This window comes from Glycine soja, chromosome 8 (genome assembly GCF_004193775.1).
Source record: "Glycine soja cultivar W05 chromosome 8, ASM419377v2, whole genome shotgun sequence".
NCBI lineage: Eukaryota > Viridiplantae > Streptophyta > Magnoliopsida > Fabales > Fabaceae > Glycine > Glycine soja.
In genome coordinates this window covers 15,651,991-15,677,874 of record NC_041009.1, presented here as the reverse complement: position 1 = coordinate 15,677,874, position 25,884 = coordinate 15,651,991, and the positions used below count along the sequence as shown (strand labels likewise).

Below are 25,884 nucleotides of genomic sequence, written 5' to 3'. Positions count from 1 at the left end.
AAAAGCTATAATGAGTTATTGGGCACTAAGAGAAGCAATTCCTTGCAAGATATGTATCCTTAGATCTCATGATAACTTTAACCAGTTGTTTGGAACACGCTTTACTAACCTTTTTGCATATAATACGAATTCCATTATTTAATTTAGTTCCATTATTATTTGTTAGGTTAAATTATAACTTTTTGTCCTCTTAATTTTTTAAATATATGATTTTGGTCTCTCTAAATTTAATTATAATATTTGGTTTCTTTAGTTTTATAAATTGATGATTTTAATTATTCTGATAAATTATTAACAAATAATTTTGATTAATTAAGTTATTAAATTAATTTCAAATTAATCAAAACCATTAATTATTAAAAAAATAAATAAAAAATATTAATTCAATTTTTCCTCAATACTATGCTCATCATCTTCTTTACAAACATTTCTTGTATCCTTATTGTCACATGTTCATTAACAATAACACCATATTAGAATTAATAGTTTTTTATTAAAGTTATTTTAATGATTATAATTTTTAATTAATTTAGTATCTCTAATAATCATAATTATTAATTAATATTATATAGGAGAATTGAAATCACAAATTTATAAAATTAGAAGAATCAAATATTAGAATTAAAAATCAAGAGACCAAAATTATCTATTTAAAAAATTAGAAGAAATAAAATTATAATTTAACCTATTTGTTAATAATATTTTTCAACAATCTACATATTTTTCTTGATTTTGTGGGGTAATTGATCAAATAGTTCCACAGCATCCGGATGTTTCATGTTGATCTGTTTGGCAACAAAGAGAAGTTTCGCAAACCATTTAAAATTATTCCAATAATTGCCAAGAATCAACTTTTTTGGATTTAGTCCACAAAGGTTTTGCATTCTTTCAAATGAATCAAATCTTGTCCACATTATTTTTTTTTTGGCTAATTGTTGTTTTACGAACAACTAACATTATATTCTCAGCATTTCGATCTTCTTCTTTTTTTTTTTTTGGAAAACTTTCCTAGCACTTTCTTGGGGTAAGCTGCAAAACTATATAATATTCATTTAGAGCAAGAGCAATTCATATGATTGTCTATCATAAATACTTTTCTATATATACATTTAAATCTCAGACATTGTAAGATACCCCTTAATAATTTACTTTATTCGATTGCTGAAACTAACCTTAAGATTTTTTTTTTATCTCAATACAACATAGTCAATTGTTATTATATGTACACACTAATAACTAAAAATAATTTTTTAACTAAAATTAATCATGTCAATTAATTTTTTTTAATTTGAAGGAATTATTATGAAATGCACAGATCAACTAGTCTAAGATTAAATTTTACGTAATCATTGATCTCTAAAGATATAGAGTTATATATATATATATATATATATATATATATATATATATATATATATATATATATATATATATATATTGTTAAATGATCTCTATCAAAAAAATTAGTATGATTTATTTATTTTTATATATTTCACATATGTAAAAGTAACATTATTTGTTTTGTGTATCTAAAAAATTTCAAAAGGAAAATGGATCCATTTGATTGATGGAAGGTGATAAGTCAATTAGATAAAAGATACCCTTGATGTCTAAATTCAACCACATGCATCAAATAGAACACTGATGACATATAACAATGGGATGGAATATTAATTTATTTGATATACTTCAATTTAATTATATATATAGTTGTTGAGGAACATGTAAAGTGAAGGGAGTTAAGGTTGCGACTTGCCAGCAGGTTGGTGTTGGCAATGATCATGCATGGTGTGAGTGGGAGAGAGAAATATATGCATAGCATAACCTTCTTCTCTAGATTTCATTGCTTTGGAAGTTATAAAGGAAATCCAATAATCAGATTATGCTTATAGTACTTCATAAAATAAAGGGCCTCAATTGCTGTTTCTTTTCTCTTTCCCTTTCTCCTTCCGCCAAGTAAACCATCAATCCCTTTTTCTTTCCGATAGTGAAAGGTTGCTTCATGCTTTTAAATTTCCTATAGGACTAGGTTGTTACATTTCATAATAATAGTGATAAATGGACACTTCAATTTTTTTCTTATATTTTTTTTTTCGTTTCAGGAAATTTTAAGCATGCAACAAGTTTTTGGAAAATGGCCGGTGTCATATACATATACATAACTAGAGATTGAAAGAAGTTTAAAACATTATTGATATTGTCTTCCATTTATACGTAAAATTCTTTTGAATTTAGTTTTGATTTACAGTGTAATTCGTTATGCTATTTAACTTTCTGTCCAACTATTTGTGTGATTAAATAGAAAAATACTTAATACTGGTTGTAAGTAAAAAAAATAATTGTCTTGTAAAAAAATATTAATACATTATTCTTGTGATTTACGATAAGAAAAATTATTCATTAAATATAACTGGTACTCTTAAAATACTCCTTAGCAAAACCTATTAAAGTAACTATTGAATTGCTTTTAAAAATTCAGACAATTTGCACACATGTTATGAATGAATTGTACTATTATTGAATATTGATGCTGGTTTTTGGGTTGAAAAGGTAAAAATAAAAAGGGCGTTTGATCTTTGCCATCGCCAAGGGTTATGGCCCCCAACAATTGAAAAAGGAAAAAAAGTTTAAGAAAGCTTGAAGATACTGCTAAAACACTGTTTTTAAGATGCTTTGTTAAGGATCGTCGAAAAGAAAAACTTTGTTAAGGATTAAAAAAATATTACCATAAGATTAAGGAATTTATATTGTTGAGTGAAATTTTCAATTCAAATATTTGGTAATAAAGAAGAAACACCAAAATTTTTTATCTCTTATTTTCAATAAATTGATGTATTATTTGTCTCAACTAGACTAGTTACAATTTAGTGTAGCTTTGATGTTAAAAGTTTGAAATGAATAATAATAATAATAATATTAATATTTTTAAATACTATAAAGTAAATTTGTACTATTTCTTATAGTCTTGTAATAAGTATCCTTAAAGCATTTATAATAAATTCAATTTGAATAAGAATTTTTAATATATTTTAATACTACATTTGGTAACTCCAACCAAATACTTGCTGCAAATTTGAAATCACATAAATATTCCAGTTTTGTCGTAGTCATTGAATTCAAAATACAGTCAGAGTTGAGAAGTGCAATGAATGAGCAACAACACCATTCTGGATCGCACTGCGCCTCTGCCATGCCTTGCATATACCAAACAAACAAAAAAGACTTGCCTATGTTTGTTTTGATTGATTTAACAAAAATTCTTTTCATGAAATAAGCTAATTTGAACAAAAATTCAATTAAATTAAGAACAATTACATATAATCAAATAAGCCAATGAACTTGTCATAATTTTCTTTAGCAATTACTTGTTAGCTTCTTCTTACGTGAATGGTTCCTGAAAAGAAAAGAAAAAAGTTTAATTGGTTCAATTGGTTTTCCCTTCAGTTTCTACGATGCGCGCGTGAGAGTGAAATTGGGCGTAGAATTTTTTGTCGTTACTCATTTGGTTTAAGATATCTCAGATAACGCGTTTTCAGCTATTGGCCAAAATACCAAACAGACCTCTACAAAATTGTGTTTCCCATAATCCCATTATGTTTACTACCAGTTCTGAAACTCGGATATTTGGAAGTGAATAGTGAGTCTGTTAATTAATAGTATCAGGATATAGTTTTTTTTTTTGGTAGAAAAATAAAATCATGTCCTAATAGTCATCATGGGCATTTAAATAATAAATCGTTATCGTGTTTTCTTAAATGGTAGTATTCTATTAGTATTAGATAACAAAAGAATAAAGAATAAAAAATTCTTTATCTTTATCTTGTTTTCTTAAATGGTAGTATTCTATTAGTATTAGAAAATAAAGAATAAAAAAATAAAGGGGTGTTTAAATAAGTAATTCACTTATTCAATAAAATTTATTTTACGAGGATACTTATAATAAATTTAATCGTGAAATTTATTTAAAAATAGTGAATTTATTGTATTATTATTCATTTATTATCACTAATTTTTTTTACCTCTTTTCTCATTTATTTATTTTTCTTTGATCAAATATTTTTAATTTTACTTTATTTCTTTTATATTCTTACTCATTATTTTTCATTTCTCTACTTAACAATCCTAAAACTTTTACCAATAAGAAAATAAAAACAATTAGAGAGTTTAAAAGAAAAGGAATTTATGAACAAGCTATTTGCCCGTAACATTGAATTTGATCTCCTTAATTCATTTTTTATTCTCAAGGATGAAAGAAAAAACATAGTTAAGAGGAAAAAATCTCATGACACTATCATTTTTAATAGTACTCATCATTTTTTTTAATTAAAATTAAATTAATTGGATATATTTTTTAAAGACAACTAAATAAAGTTAACATCTATAAAGATAATCAAATTAATTATTACAAGAATTACCTTTATTAATCTTAATCAAATTAATTCATAATATTATTTTGATTACAATTAAAAAGAATAATTTATGTCAACATTAATTTAAATTTATATAAAAAATAATTTGTAATAATTAATTTAAATATTATTAAAAAAGATAATGTGTGTTATCATTAGTATAATTTATGTTAAAATTAATTCAAATAAAAATTAACTTACTTCTATAATTAATTTTTTATAAAAGGAAGTAAAAAAAAATATGTTTTCATTTTGGATTTTGAATGTACAAATATGTTTTTGTTGTGTAATGTTTTCATAATGTGATTAACAAAATAATTAGTAGATGGAGTAAGAACAAGGTATGGGCCCCAAAGTTCCCTGAGAAGTAGGCCCCACTCTCTCTCTCTCTCTCAGACGTCCACTCCTCACTTCAGTGTTTATAAAAGCAGCTGCAAAGCACCACCCTTTTCCTCCAACACAGAACCTTCACATAAAGTATCTTAAATTTTTAATCCCCCAAAAAGGTCAAAACAAATCAAAAGAAAAAAAAGAAATATATATCACTGTCTCTCACTCTTCCAATCTACAACCTCCCATTTTTTTTCCTTCCTTTCACACAGTGTTTTCTCTTCAATCATTCTGCTAAAAGTAGGAGACTTGAGCAACAGAACATAAGCATAGAATAAAGTGTGCAAAGGCCACTGCTTTAGTGCTTTACCAAGCTGAGAAACAACACAACACAACAAGGGTGTTGTTTAGTATTATTATTGATTATTATTCATTGTTTGTTGTTGTCATGAGCTTCAACAAGCTCAAAGTGTGGAATGTGCCACTACTCTTGGTGGTGTTTGCATGTTCACTGCTTGGTCAAGCTTCAGCTTCTGTGTCCTATGACCATAAGGCTATCATCATCAATGGACAGAGAAGGATACTTCTTTCTGGCTCCATTCACTACCCCAGAAGCACCCCTGAGGTATTACACTCAAATGTATTTCAGGTTTCTTTCCATTTTGGCCTTTTTTTTTTTTTATCAAATGGGCACCTTAAAGTATCTTCCTTTTTTCAGATGTGGCCAGATCTTATTCAGAAGGCAAAGGAAGGAGGTTTGGATGTCATTCAAACTTATGTTTTCTGGAATGGACATGAACCTTCACCTGGCAAAGTAATGAATAATGTTTGCTTGCAGTGTTTGAAAAAAATGCATTTTTTTGTTGTTATTATCTTTTTTAACAAGTTTAGCTGTTTTTTGTTGTTATTGTTATTATCTTTTCTAACAAGTTTAGCTGTTTTGTTTTGGTGGAAAATATGAGTTTATCTGTTGAAAATGATTAATAATTAATATTCTTCTTTCTCTTGGTTACTGTAGTATTATTTTGGAGGAAACTATGATCTGGTGAGGTTCATAAAGCTAGTGCAGCAAGCAGGCCTCTATGTTAACCTCAGAATTGGTCCTTATGTTTGTGCTGAATGGAACTTCGGGTAATGAAAGAGATGGATTTCCTATTTACGTAGGCAAAAATAATTGTTGGTATAGGAACTTGGAAATTTTTTAACAGCTCTACCTTATTCATTTTTCAGAGGATTCCCTGTTTGGCTCAAGTACATTCCAGGTATCAGCTTCAGAACAGACAATGGACCATTTAAGGTGAGATAACACTCTTTCTTATGTCTTTTAAGAATCATACAAAATTCTCCTTTTTTTTTTTAATATCTGTTTTATGTTTTCAATTTGTCTACTAATATCCCTTTTTTTTTCTAATGTTGCTGTGCTGAAGTTTCAAATGGAAAAGTTTACCAAGAAGATTGTGGATATGATGAAAGCAGAAAGGTTATTTGAGTCTCAGGGCGGTCCAATAATTCTGTCCCAGGTAGATTACATATGCAGCTATTCTTCTGCTGAATCCAATCACTTGTTTTATATTTTCATGTAACATTTTAATTTGGAAACAATCGTAACCTTATTGAGTAAAAATGGACATATGTATATACAGAAAACATTACGTTTTTGTACCATTGTTTTTGCACAGATTGAAAATGAATACGGACCTATGGAGTATGAAATTGGTGCTCCTGGTAGATCCTACACTCAATGGGCAGCACATATGGCTGTAGGACTTGGCACCGGGGTTCCATGGATCATGTGCAAGCAAGATGATGCTCCTGATCCTATTGTAAGTTCAGATTATTTGTACTTTTTATAGACATGTTCTTGAATCTTTATAATAGCTCGTTATCTTTGGTGGGGATACTAGCGACAGTATGTTTTATCCATATTGCTAATGGAGGAAATGAATAATTATTCCTCATTGTTGAGACTTGAGATCTGTCCTTGTTCAGTCCTATCAATACTGTTCTCATTATTATGTCTGGCAATTGACTATTCTAATCTTGTGAAACTACCCTGATTACATGTGGTGGAAATTTAAAATCTAACATTCTTGTCAATTTTCATTATTTGTGATGGAGAGAGAAATATATTGTTTTATTATACACTCAAGAAGTATTATATTTGCATGAATGCATGCAAATCCAATTTTTCCAGTCAGGATCAAATTCCAGCTCCTAATTCCAATATAAAATTTTGCAGATTAACACTTGCAATGGCTTCTATTGTGATTATTTCTCTCCAAATAAGGCTTACAAACCAAAGATGTGGACAGAGGCTTGGACTGGCTGGTATAATAATAAATTTGTAGCTTGTATTTGGTGCCTTGTTATTTCTTAGGTTTCTGTATGAACGAAAATGATAAATGCTAGAGGTTTTGCCTGACGGCTCATTGCCTGTGTTACTCTTTTAAATTTGTAGGTTTACTGAGTTTGGAGGTGCAGTTCCTCACAGACCTGCTGAGGACTTGGCATTTTCAATTGCAAGGTTTATACAGAAAGGGGGATCATTTGTCAATTATTATATGGTAACTTCAACATTTGTTGATTTCAATGCGTGGATTTGATTTACCCCTTATTAGTGAATTAAGCCCCTTTATTTTTTTCATTCCAGTATCATGGCGGAACAAATTTTGGTCGAACTGCTGGTGGCCCCTTTATTGCTACGAGCTATGATTACGATGCGCCCCTTGATGAATATGGTATGCACAGAAGGAAAACAAAGTCAGTTCTTATATTGTTTTTGTATTGCATGATTTAAGTTATATATTATTTCGTTCTCTATGCAGGATTGGCCAGACAGCCAAAGTGGGGTCATCTGAAGGATTTACATAGAGCAATAAAACTCTGTGAACCTGCTTTAGTATCTGGAGATTCTACTGTACAACGGCTTGGAAACTATGAAGAGGTATAACTTGATTCAGTTATCTGAGAATTAGCAATCCTATCTAAAATCTTTGTAACTAGACTAAACTTTTAACTTTCATAACCAATGTACAGGCTCATGTTTTTAGATCCAAGTCTGGAGCTTGTGCTGCATTCCTTGCGAACTATAACCCACAATCTTATGCAACAGTGGCATTTGGAAATCAGCATTACAACTTGCCTCCTTGGTCTATAAGCATTCTTCCTAACTGCAAGCACACTGTTTATAACACTGCAAGGGTGAGATAAAAATCAAACAAACTTTTATTTCAGATTACTAGAGCTGGGCTAGTTATGTCTTAGAATGGAGATTTTCTAACTGTAAAGTGTAAAGCTTGACCAAGTATATGCTATTTAGTTGAACTGAACAATTTTTTTAACAATAACTGTACACAGTTTTAGGTTTGTGACTTTTCTGTTTCATGAAAGTAGACATACAAAAGGGCATAATGATATTTTTTTTGGAGTCTTATTTACCTTGTTCTTGTTTGGCCAAAGTTTCATTTACAATGAAGAGAACAGTATTCTTTTCAATAGTTCTTCAACAGAAGATTTCAGCAGCAATGATAATTCCAAATCTCTTTACAGGTTGGTTCTCAGAGCACAACAATGAAGATGACTCGTGTTCCTATTCATGGAGGACTATCTTGGAAAGCGTTTAATGAAGAAACAACCACTACTGATGATAGTTCGTTCACTGTGACTGGCTTGTTGGAGCAGATAAATGCAACCAGAGATTTATCTGATTACTTGTGGTACTCCACAGAGTGAGTGTGACCTATAAGGCTATAACTCTAATCTTTTTACTCTTCATTTCTTTTACAATCCTGGTTATAACATTATTTATATATTTGCTCATTTTGTTTCTCCACGCTGAATGCTTATTCCTTTTCATGCCAGTGTTGTGATCAATTCCAATGAAGGATTTTTGAGGAATGGAAAGAATCCTGTTCTTACAGTTTTGTCTGCTGGGCATGCTTTGCATGTTTTTATCAACAATCAGCTGTCAGGTGAGTAGTATACTGCTGGTTTACACAATTTCAGTAACACTAGTTATTTCAGCCTCAGAACCATTTTCTTCTGGAATATTACAAGTATTCAAATTCTATAATTGTATTTTTCTTGGTATGATCCAAGAGGAAGAAGAGGGAATCCTTATAAGTAGATGATATATACTTTTTAAGAATTCAATTGATTAGACAACTGCATGTTATAAGTTATATATCATGACATGATTGAGTAGTTGATCCATTTCTACTTGACCAACTCTAACTACTTTGTATTATTTCCATTTTTTCTTCTGTCGTGGATACTATCAAGCACATTATTTCACATTGGAAGCTAGTAATTGTCCAATAGCTTCAGCATAAACTTTCATATACTGAACCTAGTATGTATTTTCCTGTGATCAGGAACTGCATATGGAAGCTTAGAGGCCCCCAAACTAACCTTTAGCGAAAGTGTGAGGCTCAGAGCTGGTGTTAACAAAATCTCTCTTCTAAGTGTTGCAGTTGGGCTTCCGGTTTGTTCTCTCTCTCTCTCTCTCTCTCTCTCTCTCTCGTATGAGCACTGCATGCAGCACACTAGGGCATATCTATATGATATTGTCAGATCAGATGCACCTCTGTACTTCCAAACTAATCCAATTTTTTAGAATGTTGAACTCTGACTTGTGAACATGACTATATATACTCATCTGCTTCTTGTTATTGACATTCAGAATGTTGGTCCACATTTTGAAAGATGGAATGCTGGTGTTCTAGGCCCAATTACATTAAGTGGTCTCAATGAGGGTAGGAGGGACTTAACTTGGCAGAAGTGGTCATACAAGGTTCTTTTCAGACATTCTTCGTGCTTTCTCTTTCTCATTATTGCTTTAGTTTGCTTGAGAGTCATTTGAATGTATGTTTTAGGTTGGTCTTAAAGGTGAAGCCTTGAATCTTCATTCTCTTAGTGGAAGTTCCTCTGTTGAGTGGCTTCAGGGGTTTTTAGTTTCCAGAAGACAGCCATTGACTTGGTACAAAGTGAGTATTGTGATGCCTCTATAAGCTTCTAATAGTTAAAGAAGCATATGTTTAGGCTTGCTTTAAATTTTGTTTAGATTGCCCTATTCTTAAATTACTATTCTTATATACTAGTGGTAGAAATGTAAAGTTTTCATTGTGGAGATTAAACTACCCTTATTTTCTTTTCCTCTGTCAACCCCTCCTTATGTTTGCTACCCTTTAACAAAATTACATCTTGGCTACTTCCGCAAAACATTTTTTTCTTCTTTTCATTGATTCTGGGGTAATCCATACTTCATGGAACTTACTTTTACTATTAGACAAAAATGAGCTAGAAGAAAAAAAAATTAATTGATGAGAATGCTCTTAGAAATGGTTACCATATACAGATAAGTTGGTATAAAATGCAAGAAAAGGGACCCTTTTGAGATGCAGTTTAAGTAATGTCCTTTTTATACTTTTACAGACTACCTTTGATGCCCCAGCTGGAGTTGCACCGTTGGCTTTAGACATGGGCAGCATGGGCAAAGGTCAAGTGTGGATAAATGGGCAAAGCCTAGGCCGCTACTGGCCTGCTTACAAAGCATCCGGTTCTTGTGGTTACTGTAACTATGCTGGAACTTACAATGAGAAGAAATGTGGAAGTAACTGTGGCGAGGCTTCTCAACGATGGTGAGAAATATCAAAATTGTTCTGCAATTTTTGTTTAATGTTGGTTAGAAATTCTTGTCAATTGACATTTTACTAATTACTGGCTGATAATTTCAGGTATCATGTTCCTCACTCATGGCTGAAGCCAAGTGGAAATTTATTGGTTGTGTTTGAGGAATTGGGTGGGGATCCGAACGGGATCTTTTTGGTTAGAAGGGATATAGATAGTGTATGTGCTGACATCTATGAGTGGCAGCCAAATCTTGTAAGTTATGAGATGCAAGCTTCTGGCAAAGTCAGAAGTCCTGTGAGACCAAAAGCACATTTGTCATGTGGACCTGGACAAAAAATATCATCAATCAAGTTTGCTAGCTTTGGCACTCCAGTAGGGTCTTGTGGAAGCTACCGCGAAGGAAGTTGTCATGCTCACAAGTCATATGATGCTTTCCTAAAGGTATTATTTCTTTCAAACTATAGAAGGGTCATTATTTTTGTTTCAGTGTTAAATACTTTTGAGTTTTGAGTTAAACTCTGAAGGTCAAATGATCAATTTCTTTATGGTCCTTTTTCACTGAATACATTATTTAATTATGACTTTATTGTTGCAGAATTGTGTTGGCCAGAGCTGGTGCACAGTGACAGTGTCTCCTGAAATTTTTGGAGGAGATCCTTGTCCAAGAGTCATGAAGAAACTCTCTGTGGAGGCCATTTGCACCTGATCATTTTCAACATCTGAAAATAAGTGGAATAAAGTTTCCATATTGATTTATTCTGCAATTGAATACATGGTGTTTTGGGTCAGCTAAGTTTACACTTGTAGACCACCACTGGCATTAATTTGGCTTTACCAAGGTGAAATTGCAAATGAATACACACCATGTGGTTGAAAGCCTGCTGGGATGATTGTTGTGGTTTTATGTGTATATATATTGGTGTTGTGGTTGTTATACTGAAGTGGAGGAGAGGGTGAAAAAGTTACCTGATGCACATTGAGACGACATCGATTGAGTCCATGTGCAAAATTGGTTTTTGTTTGTGTGGAAGTCTCTAGCTTCCTGTGATGTAATGTTATAATATTACCTTGTAGTTGTAAGGAGAAAGCAATTTGGCGCTTTCTTATAAGAAAACAACCCAATGTAATAACATAAGGTATATTAATTCAATCATGTTTTGCTTTTACTTTTTCTTGTTTCGAGAAAGTGTCACTAATACATTTTTTCTACCCTTAGTTGAAGTTTGATTAAAATTTACAAAATGATTAAGTCTCCATTAGAAAGAAGTGAGACTTAACATTATTTTTTAATTCAATAAATGAGTCAAAGATAAAGTGTTTTAAGAATGCATTGTAGGATATGTTGTAATTAGCATTTTTCTTCATATTTGGTATTTCATGCCTTGGTTTTTCCATTGGACTTATAATTCTACCCTAAAATAACTCAGACAGAAATTCAACATTACGCAGTGCTTTGAGAATCTGGAGGAAGACATAAAAAATAATAATAGTTATGCTCGTATATTTGTGATATAAACCTTGGCTTTCACCACCTTTCCGAAGTGATTCTATCGTTTCACTCTTTCGCCATGTCTCCCTGAGGAAGCAACTAAGATTCTGTTCCAGAGATAGAAAGGGTGGGGAAGAAAGGTTGTAGAAAAGAATATGTTACAGACGATCCTGGTCCCCTGTCAAGTGTATTTCTGTAGAGGATATTTGCAAGCTTAAAAGTAAAACAAAAACCCTAATTCAATTAAAATTCAAAGTTAACATTTTTATCTTATTAGCTTTTAGATGTAGTTAGAATTTAAAATAGATATATTGATATTATTATATATAAAATTTATTATAGATTATTGACTAATGTTTTAATTTATACATTGTATAAGATAAATATTTTTTTATATAATTAATATTAATATTCATAATGGATTTTTTTGAAATATATAAATTATATTATAAATAACATTTATGGTAAATAAATAGTTTTAAATATATATTATATTTTACTAGTTTTTCGGTACAAAAGTTATATTTTAAATTTATAATCAACAGTTGTAATATAAGATTTTTTTAAAAAAATAAATATCGACAATTCGTGAGTATTGAAATTCTATATAGCGAGAGAGATAAAGACGATAGATTAAAATGAATAAACAGTTAAAAATATCAAGTATAAAGATAGATACAAGGAATAGTGTTAAATGCACATTCAAAAAGAGAGAAGGGAGAACATATTAAATGCCAAATTTTAAAAGTGAGATCTAGTAATATGTTCAAATCGGTTGACAATGTTAGACTGCCTATGTATGTAGTTACGTTATTTAACAGCAAGGACTAAAGTTGTTAACACGGAAAAAATGTAGGGACAAAAACGCTGAAATTTTTGTTTAGGGATATATTCGATTTTTTTTTTTTTTTTGGATTTTTAAGGTATCATATTCATATGCTTTTTTCTTTTACAATTTTTAAAATACGAAATTTACAAGTTATAAGATCCTCACGTCAAACATTCCCTCACAAGTAATTGCTGATTCAATATCTAATGACTTGGTCGTGTCATGTAGAAATATGCAGACATATATCATTACTCGAGAAACTAGCACAATAATATTTGAAAAACAGTGTGTAACAAATTAACAATCCAACTACTACTCTAACGATAAACAAAAAAGGGTTTTCAGAGGTGGGGGGAAAGGTAACTTCCCCGCAGTATTTGGTTGGAGTCCTCTCAGTCTCAGGTTCCGGTTGTACTCATCCGTCATATTATATGATTGATGCCTGAAATCAGTCAATCTTCACCGACGAGTAGATCTTGCGAACAAACCAGAAGCATGCATAGAAGCCGATAGTTCCCGTCAACACAAAGAAGGCATATGAAACAATTATCATGTATCCAAAGTAAAGGATGCCCGAGACCAGCTTTGAAATCTCCAACTTGGTAAAGAAGTAGAAAATTGAGTAGAGGAAAAGGTACAGCGCAGAGGACCCAGCAGTGAGGTAAGATCTCCACCACCAATTGTAATCCTCACTGCACAATTGGAAGTAGCAAAGCACAATGGTAATCTCGGCACAGGTGATTAATAGGATCACAAACACTATGAAAAGAAAGCCGAAGATGTAATAGAACTGGTTCAGCCATATTGATGTCAGGATAAAGAAGAGCTCGATGAACACTGCACCAAATGGAAGAATGCCTCCAATAAGAATTGAGAAGACGGATTTCATATACCATGCCTGCTCAGGTACCTGCCTAGGAATTTTATTAGTCTTCACTGGGTCTTCAATTGCCGGCTTTTTAAAGCCCAAGTAACTGCCCACAAAGACCAGGGGTACTGATATACCAAACCATAAGCAGACTAGAGCAAACATTGTTCCAAAAGGGACGGCCCCGGAGGACTGCTCCCCCCAGATTAAAGCATTCAGCACAAAGAAGACAGCAAAAAGAATGCCCGGGAACATAAATGCAGTTTTCAAGGTGTTCCTTTTCCATTCTGTGCCCTTGAACATCTTGTACAAACGTGCTGAGGAGTAGCCAGCAAATAAGCCCATAAAAACCCACAACAGAACCATTGCAGTCATTAGACCTCCCCGATTAGATGGAGACAAAAACCCTAGCAAAGCAAATATCATTGTCACAAGTGTCATTGCAAAGATCTGAACACCAGTACCAACATAAACACAAAGCAAATTTGAATTGATTGGTGGCCTAAAAACATCTCCATGAACAAGTTTCCACCCTGTTTCTTCTTGGGCCTCATCTTGGGTTTCTAGCTGATTATAATTGGCAATGTCTCTGAAAAGAGTTCTCATCATGATCATTGCCACCATTCCAGACAGGAAAAGAACAATCATCAGAGAGTTAATGATGGAGAACCAGTGGATCTGATCATCATTCATTAAAAGATATGTGTCCCACCGTGATGCCCATTTGATATCACTTTCCTGAAAAAGTACCAACAAACTTGCCATAACGTATCATAACAAATGAGGTGAAAGTTTATTGGTAGCCAAGATTTTAATCAGCAATACCGTGAAGGAAACATCATATGTGAATACAATATCCTTGCTTGTATCAACTTCTTGTGGGACAGTACTACCTTGCATCAAATTCTTGGTATCTTTATTGCATGTTGTTACCTGTGGATTCTTGTCATTCCACTCCTTGTATTCATGATTTATACTGTTTACAGTTACAGAGTTCATATCAGAAAGACAGAATACACACTAAGCAGTCATTTGAAATCAAACAAGAAAGAAATACAACATACAGGTGCTTAATTTTAGAGAAATAAATTTGACACATACAGAAAAGCACAAGTAATGACATTTACCACAAAAGAAGAAAGGATCATCTAAAGAGCCCACTTATAAGATTCTAATGCCAAAATATTATTTATCTTCAAACAAACGTGACATCATGAAGAAGGTAAGATCTATTAGAGAAAAATCCAACTCATCTGTTTCATTTTTCTTTCTTACGAACAGCATCCTTTTCCAGATATAAAATATTAAAATATAAACACCCAACCATGTTACGCCAACATAAGAATGCAACACACCCTTAAAGGAGAGAGAGATGGTGGAGAAGAGAACAAGACCTGTTTGGGGTGACCTCAAATCCAACAATACGAGCAGAACCAGTTTCAGGATCCTTGTGATACATGACTCTGAAACTCAAGTGGTTATTAATAAAATACTTCTCCTCCTTGCTCTGTAGGAAAATAGCAAGATTGTAACAATATGGAGTGGCAAAAATGATACTTGAAATTTTATAAGAAAATTCTAGCTGAGTTGTACCCCTTGATAGTTTCCTTTGAACCCAACACGAAAACCATGTTCATATGTTGTTGATTGACCTCCATCCCTCCTTTGTCTACGAACAGCAACTGGAAGGTTATCCAAAATCCTGCATGTTCAATTCAGAGCTTCAACTCAAGGGTCAAGGGAAATTCAAAGCAGAAACCTATAGACAAGCACCCAACAGGCCAATGAATCTCAGCAAACTAATTAAATACACCTATACTACATAACTAAGCACTAGCTCCAATACATTTACCACTTACATGTTCACTCGATATTCATCATCAATTTTTTCTTTAAAACTCTTTGCAGATTCAGCATCCAATGTTTCATGACAAACAACAGTACATGACTGTTCCTTCCTCATATGAAACTGGAAAAAGAAAAGGAAAAAAAAAAAAACTTTGAGTTGACACAACTAAACAAGAAAACAATTATCACTGAATTTCATCATCATCTTATCCAAATGTCAAAGGATGAGGCAACAGATGCTCACTGTATATACTGAATTCTCAATACGATCACCTCTAAGAACCTCTCCCAAATTTTCTGCATTGTTCAATATCGTTTTGGGTTTGCAATACTTCAAGAAGTAGTAGTCATATGGAAGTTGAGTCTTGGTAGATGATAACTTGTTCACTTTGACAAAGAGGGGGTCACCCTGGTGCCACACATGAAACAATAACTCAATATCTTCAATCTTCAAACACACAAAATTAGAAAGCAAAAAACAACAGCGAAAAAAAATTAAATAATAAAATTTTCCCAATCTCAAACCAAGTTTCTCAAATCAATAGCTAACAATTCGCAAATGACGCACTACATTTTTCAATTCATAAGACAATATATATATATATATATATATATATATATATATATATATATATATATATATATATATATATATATATATATATAAAGCCGCATTACACATACAGTTTTCACGTGCACATATCAAAATATAACCAAAGTCTCATCACTCATCACAAGTGATGAAGCGCCTTGAAAACAGTGTAGAGTGAGACTAAAAAACTAAACACAAAGATGTCCTTAGATTCCGTCTTCTCAACTGGCAAAACGATTATGAGATTATCATTCCACAGAACTAACGATTCCATCACATAACATTCTAAACTAAAAGTCAATCAAACAACATCAGAACCAAGGAATCATCCAACGATAACTTAGACCTTTCAGGAACACAGAATCGGTTATATAAAAACAAACACAGTGCAAGGGGAATTTAAGACCGATTCGACGCAGATCGGAGCTAAAACCCTAGATCCGAGCAGTCTTGCGACGGATTAAAGGTGATCGAGAAACAAACGAAGCATATAACGTGGAAATTCAAAGAATATAGGAAAAGTAACGAAGGAATCGAAAGAGAGAAGAAATGAAATGGAAAACGTACAATTTGGAAATCGCGAGGAGCGACACCAGGGAGGTAGAAAGAGTGGACGGAGGAGAAGAGGAAGAGCGCGGCGAAGACGAGGGAGATGGCCGTGCTTGCCATCATCTTCTTCTTCATTGCTGCTTCTGCTGTGTTGAGGTGAGAGAAAATAAAAAAGAAGGAAGAGAAAGAATGAATGATGCAGAGATAAATATGATAGAGAGAGAAAAAAAAAAAAAAAACCAATGAGAATGAGGTGCCACTGTTCCTGGTTACTCTACACCCAAGTCACTCTGTCACTGTAATAAACTATTATTTATTAATTAAAGCAAAATTTGTTCCCCATATTTATTGTTCATTCATTTTTTAAATATTACTCACAAAATATTATAATGATTTTTAAAATTAAAATTATATTATCTAATTGTTTGAACTTCTTTTATATTTTTTCTCTCCCGCGTGTATTCATTTCAACTTACAAGTAACAAGGTATATTCATGTCATAGGTTGATACGGGTTAATTTCCTTACCTTATCCAAAATCTAAATGAAATTATTTACCTGCAGTTAAAAAAATTGACCCAACTAAGAGTTAATGATTTATATTTTGTATGATAAGGATATATTAACCCAGTTTATTAATGTAATATATCAATTTTAATATTATGTATAATTAAATTGTATAATTAAAGAAGTATGAAATTAAAATTAAGTTAGTTTTATAATATACATTTTTTAAAAAATAGTATCAATATATTTTTTGAAAGGAAAAATAATATCAATATAAACATATTATTTTGTGAGTTTAATTTTAATTTACTACCAGTATACAAATATTTATATAGTGTTAATCAATTAAAAATTACCTTAGATAATCCCAAACATTTATTCAAGTAGAACAAGATAAATTCTAGCCCCTAACAAGTCATAAGTTCAAATTCTTGATCGTCAGCTCTCTAAGCACTTTTGAGTCTAAGGACTCTTACACAATAATTTATAACTTAATGACGTATGTTGTGAATATATTTTAATTAAATTCTTATTATATTTATGAAATGTTATTGATTAAATTAGAAATATTATTACCAATGATTTAATTAAAATAAACTAACATATTCTTTAGAACATGGCAAGTTTAATTTCTAAAGTTGAAATCCATTAAAATCAACTTCATATATTGGGTGTGTTAACCATACAAAACGGATCTTAAATATTCTTGATGTACAAAATTGAATACCAAAGGTGAATAAATGTCTTTCGCACTAATTACTTGAATCTTAATTCCCTGCTTTATGACACTAATCTCCTCCACCTAACTTCTTTCGTTTACTTTTAGTCTTTTTTGTAAAATCAATATCTTAGCAAGGCTGAATATTTCGTAAAAAGAGTAAAAATCTTTTCTTTTGATAAAAAAAAATTAGACAAATAAATTTTAAACAATCAAAACTTTAAAATTGAAATTAATTAATAGCAAAGATCAAAATTAAATAAATAATATATTATAAGAAACAACATCTTAATTATAGGAACTTAATCTGACTTAGTTTAATTATTAATAATACTCTGCTATGCGATAGACAAATTAATAGCAATATAGTATTTGTATATTAATTGTATGTTTGCTGTATTGTCCTTAATGGAATTCACCACTCTCAGTATTATTTTGCTCCTTAAAGTGTTTAATGTTTTTTAATCTCATTGTGCATCTTAATTAAATATACTTTTAAATTTTTCATTCACATTAGAAATATATAAAATTGATTTATATATAAGGTGAAGAAGATTGATGAAATGATAATTAACTCTCACTTTCTAATCAAGTAGTTATTGAATCTCTATCTCTCTTTTTTTCAAATTTTACAATGTTATGAATTCCAAACCATTACTCCCAATTTCAATTAGTTTAAATACCAAAATCTATATGTACCACACACATTAATTTATGATATCCATTTTAGAATGCTATCATAATTTGCTTTTAACTCTTTCATATATTGCGAATGATCTGGTTACAGAACTATATTACCAATTAAAAAAATTGTAATAATTTAATTAATTAATTGAACATTTTGCATCTAAAAATTATAGAAGAACATTTTTTTAATTTTAGAAAAAAATCCTTATTTTTATATTTAAATGGGGTCTATTAAAGTATTGAGTCGGATTTCTTAGAACACAAATAATTGAATAACAAAAATTCGTATATCATATATGGGTATTATTGGATTCCTAAAAAAATATAAAGATAAAAGCTTCTGGCAGTAATTTATTTAAATCTATAAACACTGTATATTTGATTTAGGTAAAAGTTGAAATATATAAATTAGAAAATAGAATTACAGAGAGAATGTACGGATTTAACTCAAGATATTTAATGTGTATTTTTTTCATTTATAGGGTTTTTTTTTTAAATTCTGTGAATACTGACATAAGGGCACACATTGATAAAACCTCAAAGAACAAGTTAAATCAATAAACTAGTTTCTACATTTATCATTATTTTTAATTTTTTTGGCATGAAAAATCTTTAAGTTTTGATTCATACTTTAAAAAAACGAATTCATCTTTGTTATTTATTAAAATTATAAAAATGTTAATTTTTGCTGAGTTAGCTATATTTTATCTTAGACAACGAGACATTATTTTAAAGATTGTAAACAAATTAATAAAATCTAACGCCATTATAATCTTAGTAAAGAATCAAAATTAATTGGTAAATATTTTTTAAGTAAAGATTACATGTGGAGTCTGTGTTCATGTAAAAAACAATTAATATAGAGACAAAGTTTGACATATAAAAAATGTTGAGTTTTAATTAACTTATTTGACTAACATTTAAATTTATTTGACCAAATTAAGGTAAATATTAACTGATTTATAACTTATAAGTTATTAGCTCATGGTTTATAGATTTGTAACTTTTTTCTTTCATTTTCATCTTTACTATTAAAATATTGTTCCTTTTGTATCCCTTTTTTATAATTATTTCTATGTTTCCTTTTATACCCAACTTTTTTTAATTATATAAAGATAAGCAATGACAACCAATCAACTGTCACCAAAAGGGTGACTCATGACATAGCTTCCCACCTAAAAAGGATTTAGGTAGAAGTGAAAAAGAAATGAAAATTCTTGCAGTGAAACTTAATAATCAAGAAGGGTTTAATATGCAATGTAGGTGAAGGTGGTGAACCTTGCGTTATGTGTGTATTCATATGCAGGGGTTGTGTGGTGGGGTACTGGGGTTGGTAGAAGACTAGAAGGGTTTATAGGCCAATGTTGGGCCATTAGCAGTGAAGGAGATTTTATTTTTTTTCTTCTGTTTTTATTTGTTCAGCTTTCTGTACTTTGTTATCCAATATGATACAACTTGTGCTATATTGGATGATATTAATACATATTTCTTTGCCATTAAAAAAAAAAGGTCTGACTATTGAAAACGTTGAAGCTCTTGATTGAAATGTTCAGCTAGTCCCTCAAAGTTCAAAAACTCTTGATTGAAATATATGAATAGTTTTTTTTTTTTTTTTTTTTGACAAAAAGAAACATGGTGACTAACAAACAATCTTGATGTCCTAGCAAGTGTATGAAAGATAAAATTGACTAGTCTCCTAATGAAACCAAGTAAATGGTTTTTGCACATGACTTAAGCTCTCCTTGCACTTTCTGAGAATTGAACCAAATTCAGTAAGAAGATAATGAAATGACTTGATACTATCAACCACATACTTGCAATTCAACTCCAAGAGATACCATTTTGAAGATTCAACTCTTTAAGCCAATTAGCTGCCTGTAATGAACCAATTACCTCCGCTTCATGTACTGGTGGTGGTGGGATCCCATGATAATACAGTTTAATTTGGCCACAACAAAATTCCCTGCTGCATTTCTAATACACAATGCTGGGACGTCAATATAACATTTGAGGTAACCATGTTGAGGTTTTTCCAAATGTGCTGATTTGTCAGACAATACTACAAAAAAGTGTTTTAACGACTTCATTCCCTCGTCAGTTATACCAAAATCGTCATGGAAAAAAAGTGGCGACATTTTTGAAAATAAAGCAACCTTTTTTAATTGCAAAAAAGAAAAAAAGAGCCTAGTGTTAGAGGACAGAAAAAAGAAAAAAAGAAAACAGGAAGGCATTGTAATTACAAAGGAGGGAATGGAGGGGGAGGTGGTTGTGGAGGAGTGAAAGAGAGACGGTTGAAAAAATAAATCCCTAGTTCTCAGAATCTAAGCATCATTCTGATATGAAAAATAATACTATTAAAAGAGATTATGGGCAATGACTAGTGTTTTAAAACAAGCAAAAGAGTCTATTCAGTTATTGGAAGTCTATACGTGGTAATCCGATTGTAGGTTAATTTCGCTCCTAAATAGCCAAGTAAATCTATGCCTTGTACCTCATATCAAGAAAAGTCATGTACTGCATACTTGTATGCATACAACATACCAAAGTGTACCATTGTTCATGTTGTTGGAAATATTTTGTAAAATAAAATATAGAAATAGGGAGAACTTGCAGAAAAAATAGAGAAATTAACAATATAGGTAAATAACCAATATTATTCATAAAGTGAGGGGGCCTATATATATAGGCTTACAACCAATCTGAAAATCCTAAACAACCTAATCTATCTTCTATCATTTTTATTTAAATTAATTAACTGACACAAAATATAAAAGATAAAATCTGCAACAATAACCAAAACATTATCTAAAACTTATTCTAAATTCAAAATTCAGGTGAGGCAATATCTCATATCTCTAACACATGTAACACTTCTCCAGGGCTAGTTTCATATATCTATCTCATAGTTTGCCTGTCATCAATTTTCCTGATAATGAATCCATGATAGAGGCCTATTTCTTTTCCCTATGTTTTTGGATGTGTTTCAATCAGTTTCACATTGTTGTCGATAATTTAGATGTCAACAGCACCAATTCTGTTAACTCGAGAGCTGCAGTGTCAGCTGCTCTTCTCCTGCTTCCATCAGAATTCACAGAGGTATACTTCTTTCTTACTAAATTGTTTACTTTGAGAGGTGGAACAATTGAAATGATTCAACCACATCCTAGCAGGTAGATCTATATGCCAAAGTATGTAGTCTTTCATACACAGGTGACATACGCACGTTATTTGCTGAGGATAAAAACAAGGTATTCCTTGGCTGCTACTTAAGTAGGATGTGGTATGAAAATGTTAATGTCTTTTAAATTCTGATATAATATAAAGTTTTCTTTTCTGGTTTGTATGAAGCAGGGGTGCCTGATTTATCCGAGTATGGGGATGTGTACGAGCTAGGATTTGGATTGGGACATGATAAGCCTCCAACCAGTGCTTTGGTGAAGAAAGAATTTCAACGCAAAATCATCTATCCTTTGAGCCCTCATGAGGTACACAAATACAATAATAATATCTAACTACAAAAGAAATAAAAGGACATGCTATTGCTATGTTGCATTAATTAATTTTCAAGGCATATGATTCTAATGCACGTGCAGCATTCCTATTGCCATGCTAAGGAGTAGATCAAGATTAAAATCATAAATACCCACTACTACTATTATTGTTATTATTATAGTTTATATTAGTTGATCAGAGACATCTTTTAGATTTCAACCAGTATATGATTTTTTATACGTTTGTATTGCTTACCTTAGAAGCATAGGATTTTTCTGATGGCTCAGCTGAATACATTTTGTTATATGCAATGCTATTAGAATATTTCAATGTGACTTGCTATGGAGCAGTTGCTGATGGGAGGACAGAGTCTAGCTCTGTAAGCTGTAAGCTCTTGACTTGCATCTAAGAACTCAGTGATGGAGGATAACTTAGCAGGATTTGTAGCTTCTTTTGACTATTTATGCATTTTGCCAATGTAAAATAAAACTAGTGTAGCTAGAAGCAAGTAAACATCATGTTCTATGTTATGGTATTAGTATCACTAGGGATTTAAGGACAGAGCTTATCTAAATAGTTCCTAGTAGGGACAAATTATTATAAAGGACTTAGCCGTCTGTTTTGTATTTCCGGGTGATTTCTTTAAATTGGTTTTCATTTTTCACTTATCCCAAGTTTTATCTATTTAAGAATCATGCCCTTTCACACTTTCATTTAGAAATACAAATACTTACTCTGGTTAGGAAGTTGGAGAAGTCATGTCAGAAATGCGATTATAATATTTAAAACTGAGGATCTTTTGAAATTTGTCAGAGATGCAGGCTAGGAAGCCTCTTTTAGTTTTATATTTAAACATTAGTCACTGTTGTCAGTAGATAAACAAAAATATTGATTCTCATTTTATTATAATCAATGTTTTAAATTGCGGTCACATTTGCAGTTTTATCGTGGTTCTTGATATTGCAGAAAATTATGCGGCCCTCATTGTGGTCATGGAGACCCCATTGCAATCAAAATCGCAGTCGCAGACATTTTTTTAAACTTTGATTATAACAAATTATTTAGTAGTTAGTACTATATGCTTATATGGTAATGGTAAAATTTGAGGCAAAATTGCCAACAAGTTACAGTATAATGTTGCTAGGCATTCTTGGCAGCATGGGAAGATGCATGCTCTCATACAGGATCCTCAACTTTCTTTGGCCCAAAAGGAACATTCTTTCTTGGTCCAGTCTCATTTTCGGGGCCCTGCCACAATAATGGGTCCCCAAAGATAGAGATAATGGGAACTTTGAAGGCTCCAATCAGCCTCAATGACTTCCCCACCCCCTGAATGGGTTGTGTTTAAGAACTTATTCGGCTTCAATCTCACTGGACTCAATAGTAAGGCAACTTTGGATGCTCAAGGTCAAGAATCCTGGTCAAAAGCTGCTTGCTGCAGGGTCATGAAATGCCACAAGGAGTGAAGTTTGATGATATAACAACATTTTTAATATATAAGAAATTCTGGCAGACAGAGATTCTCAATGATGCTTCTGACTTTGGTGACTATGAAGTGCTCTATGTTCATTATCCAGGTTATACATTAACATAAATTTCTTAAGATCATTTTGTGTTTGTATTTATATGAAGTCAATAAATGTAGTATATTTGGTTTTATTTATCCTTTTGGATAACACACGCAGGCCTTCCACCATCTCCACCTTCAAATGTTCATGGTATAGATGTTGCACCATACCCTGGTCACGGCAACAACGGAACAATAGTGAAACCTTCGGGAGTAGATATCTCAGGGAAGAAAAAAGAAGGGGGTGGTGGAAGAATGGTTATTATGATCGAGCTGTCATCTTTTACTGCCTTTGTTCTATTCATTGGAGTTGCCTGGCTTTGTCTCTTGAAATATGGTTCTTGCACTCTCGAACCTGAACAAATTCCAGATGACAAAATTTCATCCTCTTCAAAGCAATAAGGTAACTTAAAAGTACTGATTCTGTCAAAATCTTGATGGCACTTTAGAAACACTAGTATGAAAATTTATGTTTTCTATAATGTCTTTAAACAAGTAAGCATCATAGTGATTTATTTCTTGCAATCACAAATACTTCTATCCTTTGTTTGAAATCTTGTAATTCTAAGTGAACTGCTTACACCATAAAATGAAAGGGCTGTCATGATGTTTCTTATGGAGTAGTATGACTGACACAAAGTGAATTATTCTTTCACCTTTTACTAAAGAAAACCTTGTGCTTGTTACTTTTAAACAGCACATATAACCTTATTTTTGAAAGAGACTTCCGATTAGAAGGGTTCTGCAATGTCAGTTTCAATTATAAATGTTTTTTTCAATCTAATTTGTATTATTAGGCTACAGGTGACTAGTAGTATGTACATAGATTTTTCGTACATCTAAATCTAATGTTAAGGAGCACTAAATCTAACGTTTGAAATACCTAATAATAATTGGTAATGTTAAGGAGTATCTTTACTTTTTTTGTAATTTTAAAAGACCTAATTTCAAGGACAGAATCGATGTTTTGCTCACTTTAAAATACTTCATCAATGCAGTTTTAAGCGTTTCAGGCTTTTAGCCTTTCAGGTTGCTATGCTAATCTAGTCTTTTACTTTTTGTGACTTCTCTGGACATTTTGCTTGGAAATATATATATTTATTTATTTTGCTTGTTTTAATTTGTCGATCTGATTTTATGAAATTACAGATTATGTTTGGGCTAACACAAAATAAACATTAAAAAAATAAATAATATTGTGTTTTTTGAAATCGTGTTAAAAAATATATTTTGTAAGATGATTTTTTAATAATTATCTTTAAATCCTTACATTTTTTTAAAACAACATATTCTAAGGTTTCACAAATGTAAAAATTAATATTTTAAGACGATTTATAAATCATCTTAAAAAATATAAAAAATGATCTTTAAAAGACTTTTATGTAATGGTGCGAATCTAATCGAGAGGCAGAATTCATGTTAATCAAATTGCGAGCAACTGATATATTGCACCATTCACAAGTATATGAATACCATGCTTTTATACTGTGGTCACGGTTGTGGGTGTGTCTGTTTTGCATCGAGTCAAAAAATATTTATATTGTGAGTAATTATGATGGAAAGATGTGACTAATGCAGATACAATTATAATTTGATTGTGATAATTCAAAATATCTTCACATTGCAATCGTTATTTAAAATTATGATGAATATATTTTTAATAAGAATAATGAATATACGTGTATTAATAGTATAAAATTTTATCCTATCATCTAATTAAAAATCGATATTAGTGATAAGTTGATTAATTTATATATTTATTACTTTAAACATTATTCTAAGAATAACTTCTGATAAATCAACAATATAAAATTAAACTTTTATATTGACTTGACGTCAATCATTCAACTCTTAACAATACTTTCTAAAACAAATAGTAATAATATATAGTTTTTGCTTGAGATACTCTAAATTATTGTCTAAAATTTATTGATAATCATAAAATTATACATATAAGTCTCATTGTTAGTTTAATAAACCTTACTTTTAATTTTGAGATTTTTGACAAATTTTAACTAACAGTCAAAAGCGTGGTAGAATAATATTTTTTTTAGCGATCCTCTTAACAAGAGGTCTACTGTTAATTTAACTAAGTACCATGAAAAATTACTTTTCTTCTTTCTGGTTGGAGTGCCATCGGCTAGACCTCAAGAAATGTTTAGCATTCAATGTATACGTGTTGTGTAGGTGCAATATGTCTTCATCAGTAGAAAGTGATGGGCTAAGGAAAGCAGAGAGATTAAGAGCAAAGTCTTCATCAACTAGTAAATGTGGATTATAAAAGTACAAACTACAAAACATATTTTTTTCTTCCTTATATACACAAGTGGGTGTAGCTAGAATTCAACCATCTACAATAATGAATCATC

At 31.2% G+C, this 25,884-nt stretch overlaps 3 protein-coding genes and 1 non-coding gene across 4 annotated transcripts; 3 read left to right on the top strand and 1 right to left on the bottom strand.

Moving 5' to 3' along the window:
• The first annotated feature begins 4,869 nt into the window (after positions 1 to 4,869).
• Positions 4,870 to 11,538, top strand: LOC114422304 (beta-galactosidase 1-like). The gene is made up of 19 exons (XM_028388597.1): positions 4,870 to 5,364; positions 5,458 to 5,553; positions 5,758 to 5,870; positions 5,970 to 6,036; positions 6,167 to 6,259; positions 6,419 to 6,562; positions 6,979 to 7,067; positions 7,198 to 7,303; positions 7,390 to 7,477; positions 7,565 to 7,683; positions 7,776 to 7,940; positions 8,289 to 8,467; positions 8,601 to 8,710; positions 9,113 to 9,222; positions 9,421 to 9,531; positions 9,614 to 9,724; positions 10,173 to 10,378; positions 10,475 to 10,811; positions 10,966 to 11,538. The coding sequence occupies exons 1-19, from the start codon at positions 5,188 to 5,190 to the stop codon at positions 11,074 to 11,076; spliced, it is 2,532 nt and encodes an 843-aa protein (XP_028244398.1). The 5' UTR covers positions 4,870 to 5,187; the 3' UTR covers positions 11,077 to 11,538.
• A 1,370-nt stretch (positions 11,539 to 12,908) lies between these two features.
• Positions 12,909 to 16,737, bottom strand: LOC114422305 (transmembrane 9 superfamily member 7-like). Its single transcript, XM_028388598.1, has 7 exons — positions 16,564 to 16,737; positions 15,649 to 15,813; positions 15,416 to 15,525; positions 15,150 to 15,258; positions 14,951 to 15,063; positions 14,382 to 14,532; positions 12,909 to 14,294 (listed from the first exon to the last, which is right to left on the bottom strand). Exons 1-7 carry the CDS (start codon positions 16,678 to 16,680, stop codon positions 13,137 to 13,139), a joined length of 1,923 nt encoding a protein of 640 aa, XP_028244399.1. The 5' UTR covers positions 16,681 to 16,737; the 3' UTR covers positions 12,909 to 13,136.
• Positions 16,738 to 21,804: 5,067 nt separating this feature from the next.
• Positions 21,805 to 24,116, top strand: LOC114421762 (receptor-like serine/threonine-protein kinase ALE2). The gene is made up of 2 exons (XM_028387829.1): positions 21,805 to 23,525; positions 23,634 to 24,116. Exons 1-2 carry the CDS (start codon positions 23,399 to 23,401, stop codon positions 23,915 to 23,917), a joined length of 411 nt encoding a protein of 136 aa, XP_028243630.1. The 5' UTR covers positions 21,805 to 23,398; the 3' UTR covers positions 23,918 to 24,116.
• A 17-nt stretch (positions 24,117 to 24,133) lies between these two features.
• On the top strand, positions 24,134 to 24,256 carry LOC114424851. The gene has a single exon (XR_003669141.1). It is a non-coding gene; the product is annotated as a U5 spliceosomal RNA (small nuclear RNA).
• Positions 24,257 to 25,884: the final 1,628 nt, after the last annotated feature.